We start from the raw sequence: 12,916 nt of genomic DNA on the forward strand, positions 1-12,916 counted from the left end.
TTTTGAGGATATTATTTTGCAAGGTTTGTATTTGATCTATTTTATTATTATCACTCCTGTTCATGGTATCATGGGATCATGTAGGCATCCAGCTTCCTTCTAGTCCTAGGTAAGCTTCTAGTCCTTGTATCTATGGACAATAGCTGTAAGGATAAGAATGCTAAAGTTTCAGCTCCAAAATGGGTGAAAATAAGAAGGATAAAAGCTGGGTCTGTGCGAGGGCTCTCCATGGGACTCGTTTGCTGTGTGTGTTCATCGCAGCTTTTGCTTGGTCCTTGTGTTTGGTTGCTGTGGACATTCAGTTACAGCTCTATCAACATGCAAACACGGGGGATTTCTTTTGAAACAGCCTAATAATTTATTTTTAAATAAACCACTGGTCAGATGGTGTGGGCATCAGGAGATTTTTGCTCTAGCAGATCTTTGTCCTGCTGCCAGTACAGTCATGTTTCTATCAAAACATCATTATGGATAACTTAAAAAAAAAAAACCCAATGCATTTTTTCCTCAGTAGGAAGCTCTCTCTGAGCCAAACACATCTGAGATCTCCATGTATTTAGCAAACTAGAATACTCTTTTAAAAAAAAAAAAAATCAGAAAATTAAAAATAAGAGAAACAGCATAAATATAAAACCTTTCCCTGAAAAACAGCACTTGTCTAACCATAGCTGAGGACATTGTAATCTGTGATTGAAGACGATAAGCCCAAAAGACGAGATGAGTGCACATGGCCCCCCCGCCTGTCTCTCCCCCCCTTTCCTACCCAACCACTCGCATAACTCTTCCCCTTCTGCAGACCTTAGCTCCTGGTGTCTCTTCAGTCCAAAGCCAAGGTGGAGGCAAAAAAACTAAGACTATTTTATTTTCATTGTAACTTCCGAAGTGTTTCTGCTGCCCACGCTCACAGCTCTTTTAACTGTCACATCCCAACAACCTTCATCATCCGGGAACTCATCAGACTCCCTCCATGTCTCTCCTGTACCACTTGACTTTGACCCTTCTCTCCAAGGTAGGCTCTAGCACCATGCTAACAGCTGCCTCAGGTGGGGAAATACTTCATAGACCCCCTTTCCCTGGGGAATGTCAGCTTAGTCCCTTGGGACCCGCTGTCTGCCTCCACTGTTCGTTGGGAAGGTTCAACAGCAGTTGAGAAGATGGAGAAAAAGGTGGATAAAGAAGCAGAACAAGACTATGATCTTTTTGTCCTGCCTACTGAGAGTGGAACAGGTCATTGCTCCATGCTTCTCAGTCTACCCCAGCTCCTTGCAGGCTCCAGATCCCTTCTCTAGTTATCTTGTAAGCATCTTCAAGTTCCCATAGGTCTTCAAGATAATTTTCCCCCTTTCCCATTTGATGAAGTAAAATAGTACTAATCACAGATGCAATGTCCTACCAAGTATCCAGATGCCACATCTCTGCGCTGATAATTGTGGCTTCATCTCCCCCCATCCCTCCTTGCCCCAGATCCCCATGGAAAAAAAATAAATCACGCCTTGTTACATCTTTGTTAGGCGCAGAACATTGAGGCGCACAGGAAGGAAAGTGGCACCGGAGGCATACTGGATCTCCCGGAGGACCCCTTCCCACTTCTTCTGCTCTTCATCATATCTGGGGAGAGACAAACAGACAGTTATGGTGAGGAAAACATCTCCTCTCCCTTGCTTCAGCTGCTCTCCATACTGGTGGGAGCCCTGGTGCATGATGTGATGTCCCACAGACATTATTTGGCCACAAGATATCTGTGGGAGCTACATGGGGACTTCCAGTCCTGGTCTGCCCTGGTTTGCAGCGCCAGGCTAGTGGACATGGATATCAGCACGTGGTTGTGCAGGGGAGGGTATATTTTTCCATTGGTAAATGGATTGATGGCACCAAGACTGAACATCCATGGTGAAGGCCAGCAGGTGCCTGCTGAGGGTGCTCTAGAGCCACAGATGTGAAGGACAGGAGCAGCTACGTCGGAAAATGCTTTCTGCTCACTTCTCTGCTCGCATGTAAGACTATCTGCTTTCCAGCCTGAGCACTGGCTTTTCCCAAGGAGAGCACACATTCCACAAACACTGCTTCACACCAAAGGGGAGGTCTGGAACCAGCTCCAGGCAAAATGTCGATGCAGAAACAAAGTGAAAGTAGCTGGTATGTTGCTGTATGAGGCTGGGAGAGATCACTGAATCACCTAATGTGCCCTCCAGCACAGCACAGGGCAAACTTCTCACCCAGGGACCCTGCACTGAGCCTGCACCCTTATGCTGGAGTAACAACATCCATCTGACACTGAAGGCATCACGACAGACAGAAACTATCTGTTCCCTCACTGGCTCTCACTAACATCCCTCCCATGCTCCCTTGGGCAGCCCTGGGTCAGATCATCACCTCCAAATGTCATTCAGCTCCGTTGGCACCAACTCTCCCGACTCCGTCTCCACCGTGGCGAACCCTCCAAGCAGGTAGAGCACCCCAGCCAAGCTCACCAGGCTGACCGAGCTGCGCTCCTGCAGGAACTCAGTGAAAGTGTCCCACCTGCCATGTCAAGAAAGGGGATGTGTTAGGGCACCCTGCCTACTGTTGCGCTGAGGCTGGCCTTGAATCAGGAATCTACAACTAAATTAACTGGTGACAGATTAACATGTGTAGGTCTACATGGGATGGGATCATACATTGACGGTTGTTAGAGATTTCCCCATCATCATAGTTCAACTTCATTTGTCACTGAGTAGATGAGCTGTGAAGCACACCTGACATGGACCAGCAGGTCCCAGCGGTGGGACTGCAGCTGCAAGGCCCGCCCAAAGTCAGAGTCTATTGCGTTGGGTGAAGCTGCCAAGATAAAGCTACAGCCCTGCAGCGAACCCAAGGGCTGCACCAGTTGGTGAAACTGCTTTGAAGGTGAGCCTGAGATGATCCACAGCCCAGCTGCAGTGGCATTGGTGATGTCCAGCTGTCCAAAGAATGCAGACTATGAGGAACCAGTATTGGGAGCAAGCAAACTCCAGAATGGCTGGAAGTTGTTTAATATACACCTGCAGCTGCCCCTTGTGTAAGTATGCCCTGAAAGTGTGCTGAAGTACATACTTGTTAGTGGCAATGTCATAGACTTCCACTGAGTTGGTCAAGCCGGAGTCAGTCACACCAGCTGCCACGTAGATTTTGTCTTTGTGCACAGTGGCTCCGAACAGGGACCGGGCAGTTTTCATGGGAGCTAGCTCCTTCCACTCAAACTTGGATGGGTTGTAGACACACATCTTTTTCAGGCACTTCCTAGAGAAAGATGAGGGAGAGAAGGAGCCTTGATCTCCTGCTGAGGGGCAGCTTTGCACTGCAGGAGTTGGGGGATGTCTGCTGGGAAGAACATGGGGTGTCTAGAAAGGATTTTGCTCCTCCACATCAGCATGAGTGCCTTTGCTTGGGTGTGCACCCAAGGATGCCCATGCCTGGAGACATCATTTGTGTGTATAACACATCCCCTCCTTGGGTAGAAGTCCTAAAAGCTTGACATTGCGTTCACACAGCTGGACAGGGGTCCGTGTAGCTATCTGCCTCTCAGGACCTTGCACACAGCCATCAGACAGTGTTCCAGTGCTCCCGATCCAACTCGACACTGAAATACCATCACTAACACGCCGTGTTTCCCAGCATGACAATGTAAGGTGGGTGAGTGTATGCACACTCACACTGTTCAGACCATAATCCCATCAGAGCAGGACCTGTTCTTGCTGGATTATGGCACGTTTGCTCTGCAAACAGTCACACTTCAGGCTTGCAAAGAAATCACTGCAATGCTCCGCAAGAGAGACTTTTTCTACTGAGCCCATCTCCTGTGGGAGGGCAGCATGGGGGTCAGGTTTGATGAAGTTTTTCACCCCTGTTACAAACACCCATCTGTATTTGACTACTAGAACCACGCTGCCCCACAAGTCCACGACAGTAGACCCTCAATGTGAAGGAGCTTCCTGCTCTTCAGCGTCTCTCCCAATCTGTGGGACATTTATTTATTGTGAACAACAGGGATGATATGTTCCCTCTCTCACAAGGACAGTGCCATCTCCTCGATGTCCCTGTAGGACTCCTAATGGCTTTGGAAGGGCTGCAGCCACACATCTGAGCTGAGAGGGAAGGATCCACATAGAATCATAGAATCGCAGAATGGTTTGGGTTGGAAGGGACCTTAAAGCCCATCTCGTTCCAACCCCCCCTGCCATGCACAGGGACACCCTCCACTAGACCACGTTGCCCAAAGCCCCATCCAACCTGGCCTTGAACACTGCCAGGGATGGGGCAGCCACAACCTCTCTGGGCAACCTGTTCCAGTGCCTCACCACACTCACAGTAAAGGATTTCTTCCTAACATCTAATCTAAATCGACCCTCCTTCAGCTTAAACCCATTCACCCCTTGTCCTGTCACTGCACTCCCTGATAAACAGTCCCTCACCATCTTTCCTGTAGGCCCCTTCAGGTACTGGTAAGCCACAATTAGATCTCCCTGGAGCCGCCTTTTCTCCAGACTGAACAATCCCAACTCTCTCAGTCTGTCCTCATAGCAGAGGTGCTCCAGCCCTTCCAATCTCACACCCCTTCCAATCCTCCTTAACCCACAGCATCCAAGTTGGGGAGGTACCAACTCATGCTCCCTGCATTTCTCTTGCTTTTTGACATACTTGTCACTTCCTTTGCCACCGATGACGTAGACGAGATCCTTGTGCGATACCACTGCGTGGCCATAGACTGCGTAGGGAAGGGAATCGGCTTCACCCCACTTGAAGGACCTGGATCAGAGAAAGATGAGATGCAAAAAGGATTTGTAGCTTGCTGGGTGAGGCCTAGAGTATATGGCATTTTCCAGACCTAGAGGCGAGCACAGATCCTGACTCAAATCTCAAAAATATGAGGTTTCCAATGAGATAGGGCTCACCTAGTAAACTTCATGATCCTAAAAAAGAGGGAAAATAAAAAAGCAGAACGTCTATGCTTAATATTCATTGTTTTCCCCTACTCTTGGGCTATGTGGATACACATCCTCACTTCTCCCAGGACCTCACCTCGTATACAGGCATTACCAGCTAGACACAGATGAGACAGACATTTCTGAACTATGTAAAAAATTAAAGCCAATGTGACTTAGGGGTGCAACATCATGAGAACAAATTTCTTTTTTGGCCATTGCCTTCCACTTTCAGGTGCAATGGTTGGCCAACACTCATCAAGGACCCATGGGAGGGTTATGTCCACATTTTGCAGTGCAGGGCTGTGTTGAAGGCTCTTAGCTAGCTCCAGGGCAGGTGAGCAGGGGATGTAGCTGTAAGGTTTTGGAAACCCCAAACTGGTGCCCAAATAGGGCTGACTAATTTCTCAAGAGATATCTGTTCATGTTCATGTAGCTTAGACTCATGGCCAGTTGTCATACATGTAGGATATAGTCCCAAAGACCTGCACGTTATTTTACCTAAGAACTGAGATACCTGGGCTCCGAGTGTTTTCTAATTGCCCAACCACTCTGGGCAAATATTTGATCCCATAGACCAGCAGTTTGCCCTTTCCAGTCTTGTTATAGTTGAAATCTTGATCTAAATAATACTAGAAATACAGGTGGTGCTGGTCACACCTCTACCAGCTTCAAATCGGTATTCAAAGCACCCCCTGAGCACTTAGCGGGGGCAGACACGTCCTTTCCCAGAGTGTGCAGGGACAGATAAATGCCCCGTTCTGTGGGAATGAAACTGGTTTCAAATCTCTGCCTATAAAACAGACTTTGAAGCACATACACATCTAAATCTAGACTCAGCAAAGGCTTAACACCTACTGTTCTGCCTCTTTGGGGCAGAGAGGAGCAGTCTTTGGATGTTTCTGCTTCCTGTGAGCAGAATGGGATGGTGCCTTTTAATAAAGCTCATGACATAACATGGGTCAGAGCCCATTGTGCAAAAATAATTGTATATTAAGCCTGATATCTCTCAGAGTGGCCCATTCAGTGCCACATCTGAATACTTTCAAAACAAACTTTCCTGCGCAAAGTCATTCCTGGTGAGACCACAGTGAAGGTCACTGAACCTCCAAACTGATGGGCAAGAGCAGCTTGCTGCTCTGTACAGGTCCCATGTGAGCATCTGCTAAGTTTGGTCCCTGATAACATAGTATCCCCATTACGGCTTCCATCTCCTGGAGGTTCAATTACCATAAATGAAGCAGCTGGAGAGGTACAGCTCAGAGCCCCAGGGTACAGCTTGAGAAAGTGGTTCCAGTATCTAGATGTAGAGTTTGAACCCTGTCTCCAAAACCTTTGAGTCCCTGGAGACCTGGAGTCATTTTGCATGGCAGCTGCTTTGCCTTCTCCTGTCAACCACCACCCTCCCCACACTCGCATGTGAACACTTACAGCCGGTCATAGCACAGGACTGAATCCAAGGTCTTTTCTCCCTCTTTCAGTTCTTTCCCTCCGATCACAAAAATGGAGTTTTCTGCCTCTCCCAGGCCAAAGAGGCAGCGAGGGGATGGCAGGGGGGGCATCCCCAGCCAGTCTGCATCCAGATGGTCGTACTGAAAGGGAATACGTGGTCATTAGTGTGTGTTCACCCGGCCTATTTGCTTAGTAAAAATTGAGGTCCAGAGGCTGAGGGCAAAGTTCCTTCCTACATGCATCTTGGTCACCCCAGTAGGCACTTTCTGCAATGTCAGTCTCTGCCTGTGCCTTACCATCTGCTGCAGGATGGGGGATCTTAGTGCAAATCCAAGTCATATGTCATATGTTTTATGACAAGGCATAACAGCAGAGATGCACCAGCAGGAATAGTTCTGCTCTGTGCACCAAAGCCTTGACTTAGAACAAGCTTGGTAATCTTTGGATGAGACTCTTATGTTGGACCTATAACGGATAGTTCCTGGGACTGGAGGAGCTGAAGCACTTCCATCTTAGAAATTTTGCCTGAACCTCTTCAGCTGTAGCACATGCCACAGTATTTAATCCTGATATTTTCCAACTCTGCCAGGTAACAGGCTGGTGTTGGCAATGTTGGCTACAGACCTCACTCCCCCGAGCCCCTTCTTTTCCCACCAATTTTTCTTCTTTCTGGCAAGTGATCACTTACCATGTCCCTCCTCTGCTTCTCAAGATATTGATGTTGTCCCATATCACCTCAGTGTGTGTGAGAGTTCATGAGATGAAACACATGTGTGCCTATCTGCACGAAGGATATTTACACAATACCTATCATCTACCCAATACGGTACAACACAACTGAGATGGTGCTGCAAAGCCCAGAGCTCTTCTTGCTGGCCAAAGTGTGCCAGAGCCCCATCTGATAGATGGGAAAATGAATCCATACAGTGCTACTAGATCAGATGGCCAAATCCTTGCAAATCCTTGGATGTCTGTAGAGGAAGGCATTGCCTCATCTCCCACCGTAAAAAAAGATGTGAAAGGTTATGAGGCTGGGAGCTCTCTGGGCACCATGGTTTGATGGGACCTGTAAACTGGGGCAAAAAAAATTTAATGTAGCTCGCTAGCAGAAGAGGGACTTTGTGGGTTAATTCTGGAGTGATGTCTTACAGCCAGTTTGGCAGGACTCTGCAGGATGAAGCTGTGATGCATCATTGCCTGAAGCACTGTTTGCTATAGGCTTGGGCCAAAGAGCTTCAGCTTGCTGGGTTGCCTCCAAAGACTTGGCTTCAGCTGGGTGCCTGTGGTTATTGTCTCTTTGTAAGTTGTGGTCCACATATGTGTTATTTATAGCACAAGCCCAAGCAGCCCAGTTACCAGGATAGTTCCTGCTTCTTGATGGATTCAGCATTGTTTTAAAATCATAAATCTTAGAAGTGACAAATAAAGGATACCCTTTTCCATCCGAAATGTCAATAAAATCATTTTGTTCCTCCTAAATTTGCAAGGCCTCTGGGATTTATCAGCATTTATATATTTTGTTGTCTGTCCTTAAGTCTAAACTAACTTTCCTTCAGCAGGAGGAATGTGAAATCGAGGAGGCCGGAAGCAGAGTCAGAAGGTGTAAGATGCTGCTGCACTGACACGGTGATTCAAGGGTCCATCACACAGCTGCCTGTATACGTATATGTGAAGTTTCAGCTGAAAAAGGTTCAGAAGACTCTCTTACTGATACAGGAACCATGAACTATGTAATGGCACTGATGGCAATGAATTACACCTTTGCAAATTGATGGCACCTTCCAGCCCTGGGACTTGTCTGCACCTCCCATGCATGAGTGCCACAGCAAACTGCAAAGGGACCACTGCCCTCTACTTGTGGGGAAGGAGGCCACACGATGTCCAAGGCATTTGCCACTGAGTCAGTGGCAAAATGGGAGCTGAATATAGAAATCTTGCTGTTTGCAGCTTAAAATCACAGAGTACTTTAGGTTGAAGGGACCTCCAAAGGTCTTTCATCCAGCCCCCCTGCTCAAGCAGGTGCAACTTTGGAGTTATGGCAGGTTGCCAGGGCTTTGTGCAGTCAAATATTCAATGTCTCCAAGAATGGAGGTTTTGTGACCTCTCTGGACTCCTGCTCCAGTAGTCCACCACCTCCATTGCAAAGGTTTTCCTCCCAGCTAACTGAAATGTCCTTTACTGGAACTCCTGGCTATTGCTTCTTGTCCCATCTTTGTGCAAATCCAAGAAGAGTCTGGATCCCTCTTCTGAGTCCCCTCCTATTAGGGAGCTGCAGACACCAATGAGATCTTCCCTTCCCCTTCTCCAGTCTGATCAAACCCAGCTCAGACACTCTGCTTGTACCTCCCGTTCTCCAGCCCAGACCATCTTGATGGCCTCTGAGGTACTCATTCCAGTACCTCAATGTCTCCCTTGTACTGGGGAGACCCAGACTGGACACAGGATCCTGATGTGGTCTCACAAGTGTATGACCAAAAAAAAAAAAAATAAAAAAAAAAAAATCACTTCCTTTGACCTGCTTGGTGCAGTTGTACAGAAACAGCCCAGGACATGGTGGACCTTTGCTGCTGCTCAAGGAATTACCTTGCCTGGCCAACTACCAGACTGGTGGAGGATTGATCTCTAGGCATAGATTCCAGCTGAATATGAAGCAGCCCATCTACCTGCTCTGCGCAGCTAAGTGATGGAGCTCGCCACATCTGCTGTTGTCATCTATTGTCCAGTGTGAAGGGCTATATCTCAAACAGCATGTCCCCCGGCACTCCCACTGCCTTCCCCCTCCATCCTGCTTTCTAGGGCTGTGGGTTCTTCTCATTTCATGGGCTTCACATGGACTGCATAGGCTTCAAAGCCTGACCATTTCCAGGTCAGGACAAGCATGGTCCCTGCACACGAATCAGATGTACAGCCCTACCCATGCAACAAGGCAATGGAAGGATCAAGGAAGGTTGTATGTCTTGGCTTGGGAACTACCCTTACTTTATCCTTTCTGCCTGGACATGTTATTGTTTCTTCCCAGAAGATACGTGAGCCATGGGAGAAGAACAAAGGGATTTCCAGGTATGATGGGGAAGGACAGAGGATTTACTGTATTCCTACAGGGTCAGCAGGAAGGGTAGGTGTCTTGCACTAGCTGTCTACAGCAAAGGTGCTCTTGGGTTACAGCTCAGGTCAGGGCTCAGATTGCCTGCACACAGATCAGTCTGATCACAGATTTGGTTACTGCTGAGTTAGAACAACCATTTTTCCTGTGGAGGATCCCAAAAGACATCACTCCACGGTTTCCCGCACACATGAAAGAAATGGCCAAAACAGAGACTCTGAGCTGGCAGTAGCACACCTCCAGGGGCAAGAACAACATGGGAAATGGGGCACACATTGGTGGGTAGGGACATACCCCATGTCCTTGGAGTGTTTGCTCTGTGGCTGTAGCTGCTGCCGTTTCTTTGTCGGCACCTGGCAGAGTCACCCTTGGGGTTTGCTGGGGGTTCACAACCAGGGAACATAAAGGATGCAAAGTGGACCCCAGATCTGATGCCACTAACCTTCCAGTTAGTGTGCCCTATGGCAGCCAGGACTGGACCAAATGCAGGGTTCAAAGTGGTCCCTATTCAGGATTTGGATCAGGAAGCCTTGTCTCTATTACCTACTCCTTCAAGCCTCCTTCCTCAATGACCAGAAACCCCCCTCACTGGGATCTGCCTTAAAAATATAGAGAAGAATCTCTAGTAAAGCAATTCAGATGTTTCACCTTCATTTACAACTTTCGTTTTAACATCACATGACAATGAATATTACTGGTATCACATGGAAGCTAAAGACTGGTGATGCTGCAAAGTGGTCAAAGAAATCAAAGAAAGACAAAGCTAGTACCTGTAGGAAGTAGGAACTCATGGGGTCCTCCTTGCTGTCCTCATTGTAGTACAGTCCTCCAACAATAAAGATTTGATTCTCTTTGGTCACCAGACTGATGTGGTTCTTTGGGATTTGAGTAGACAGGGAGGCAAAATAACACTCGTTGGCAGTAGGATCATAGGCCACTGCTCCACTGTCGCTCACCATGAAAATAAGGTCCTGGAGGAACATCCCAAAGCGCATTGTGTCATTTAAGATCCCTGGGAGAGCATCCTCCTCCGTATCTTCCTCCTCATCTACTGCTCCATTGACAACATTGTCTTTTGCTTGCTTTTCACTGCTTTTCTTCACTTTCTTCTTCTTCACCACAGTGAATTTGCCTTTCTGGGCATCCTTCACCATCTGCAGTTTCTTGAGCAGCTCCGGGCTGGACTTCACCATGGCGTGCTTCTCCACGTGGTCCTTGATGTAGTCATTGGGTATGAGGCGGAAGCGGATGCTTTCAAAGATGACAGGCAAGGCCTTCTGCCGGCTCTCACGGTCCTTGGTCCCCACCCATTTCATCACTACTTCAAAGACAGTCTCCTCTTTCTCGATGTTGAGGGAGTCACTGGAGATGATTGCAATAAGCTCATCAGGGGAGAGCTGGTAGAACTCCTCGTCCCGAGAGACCAGTGCAAAGCGATCACAAATGAAATCCCGAGCTGCCACAGCAAGCCGGGCACAATCCAGCATCAAGCCCAGCCTGAAGATAGCCAAGCAGTTGCTGAGGCAGAGACGCTTCTGCAAGAAGGACACGCAGACGGTGAAGATGGAGGGGATTTGGAACATGTTGGCCACGGAGAAGATGTCCTGCACATTCTGCTCTGTGATCTCCAGCTCGGAGGTGTAGATATAATGGAGGATCTTGCCCATGACATCCGGATCAACGTCTTCCAAACTGACCTCCCTCTTCTTGCTCTCTTCCATGTCTGAGAGGAACATTGCTCGAAAATACGGGCTGCAAGCTGCCAGCACCAGCCGATGGCAGGGAAACTCCTTCCCCTTGACTTTTAAGACACAGTCCAGAAACTTATTGTGGTCCAACATGTCTTTGAGTCCATCTTGGAGGAGAGTTTGCTGGTAGAGACGCAATTCTTCCACTTGATCAAAAGGCAAACCCATAGTGAAGAGTAACCGCTCCTTTTTTCCCAATCCTTTTATATATATATATATTTATAAATATATCTATGCCTGAGCCCCTGGTAAAGAAACTTATTCGAAGCAGGTCTCGCAGGTCTCCCTTGCTTCTAGACCGTCAGCACACTGGGAATGTGAAACGCTTGCTACTGTCGCAGCTGTCTGTGTACTTCAGTTTCCAGCGTAGGGCTTTATATATAGCCACAGCGTTACAAAGCTTAAGGAATCCATACGAGAGCATGTGTAAGCCGATCACCCTTTAATAGGACACATTGGACAAGGAGGAAGGGAGGGGGCCAGGGGGAACAGCTGTACTTCCAGTCTTGATGCTTTAGGAAGGGTCTGTCAGTCCATGAGTCACTGCAGGGGGAGCAGGAGCTTTTGCTGCTGTCCCATGACGGCGGAGATGCGTGCGACCCATCGGCTCAGCCACCACACTTGGGAAACATCCTCCAGATGAATCCAACATCCAAATCTGCCTTCTGTGTCATGAATGGCAGAGCTGGGACCTTCTCCTGACACCGCTAAACTGACTGCTCCAAAACTCTGAAACCTTTTGCTGTGCTAAAAATAGACTGTGAAGTCAAAGCTGGAAAGATGTAATAAGGGAGTGTCTTATGTGGGCTTTGTGGCATCCCTGACTCCGGCCAGCTCGCTCCCAGGGCTGCTTTTCTGCACAGGTTTGTCCTTTATTCTCCTCCAGAGTCACTTTTCAGGGGTCTGGAAGGGAGTGGAAAATGAAGATAGAGCTATTTATTTACACCCTATATGGGTTATGAGACCTATGCTGGAAGTTACTTGAAAAGTCTCACTAAAGGAGGAGACTCGAGGAGCCTGGGAGAGGGGTGGCTCTGCTTTGCCTGCAATGCATGCATGGGCCCAAATGGCACAGTGTCTAGATACCTCATCATTAATAAATCCATTTTTTCCACATCTTGGTGACAGAGAGAGCGTCAGAGGCAGAACAGAAGTAAACAGAGCACAATGGTGGGCTTCGGCTGGCAGATTAGGACATCTTGTGAGTTGAGGGTCTCATGCTAAGGTCTACTGAGATTCAACACCCCCATGTTGAAGTCTAGACCTGCAGCTGGACAACTTGCCTGGCCTTGAGCTGATGCTCCAGAAAGGCTGAGGTGTCCAGCAGGTGTCAAGTCCTGCTTGCACGCCCATGGACGTCTGGAAAGTCCCATGAGTTCTCAAATGGCAGGTCCAAGTCCAGCTCTTCCCATGGAGCTCAACAAGCAGCAAATTAGTTTTAACAGACATGGGTGAGCAGAGTAGCTATAATGATTTATACCCATAGTAAAACTTATACATGAATCTGTTTTATCTCTGTTACTATGGACCCTCTGGGCTGGCTGACATTCAGTGATGGCACAGATTTAATTAATGATTTAATTAAGTCTATGCAAAGATATTAGCCACTTGGTGTATTTAAAGCCACAAAACCCCTTACCCAGGCATGGATATATTTATAAAAGTGCTTTGTG

General features: G+C 47.9%; 1 protein-coding gene across 1 annotated transcript; it reads right to left on the bottom strand.

Annotated features, from left to right (window-relative positions):
* Positions 1–334: 334 nt before the first annotated feature.
* Positions 335–11,583, bottom strand: KLHL40 (kelch like family member 40). The gene is made up of 6 exons (XM_010305707.2): positions 10,266–11,583; positions 6,372–6,532; positions 4,657–4,764; positions 3,073–3,258; positions 2,374–2,520; positions 335–1,608 (listed from the first exon to the last, which is right to left on the bottom strand). The coding sequence occupies exons 1-6, from the start codon at positions 11,409–11,411 to the stop codon at positions 1,497–1,499; spliced, it is 1,860 nt and encodes a 619-aa protein (XP_010304009.2). The 5' UTR covers positions 11,412–11,583; the 3' UTR covers positions 335–1,496.
* Between the last annotated feature and the right edge of the window lie 1,333 nt (positions 11,584–12,916).

Source organism: Balearica regulorum, chromosome 2, assembly GCF_011004875.1.
Source record: "Balearica regulorum gibbericeps isolate bBalReg1 chromosome 2, bBalReg1.pri, whole genome shotgun sequence".
NCBI lineage: Eukaryota > Metazoa > Chordata > Aves > Gruiformes > Gruidae > Balearica > Balearica regulorum.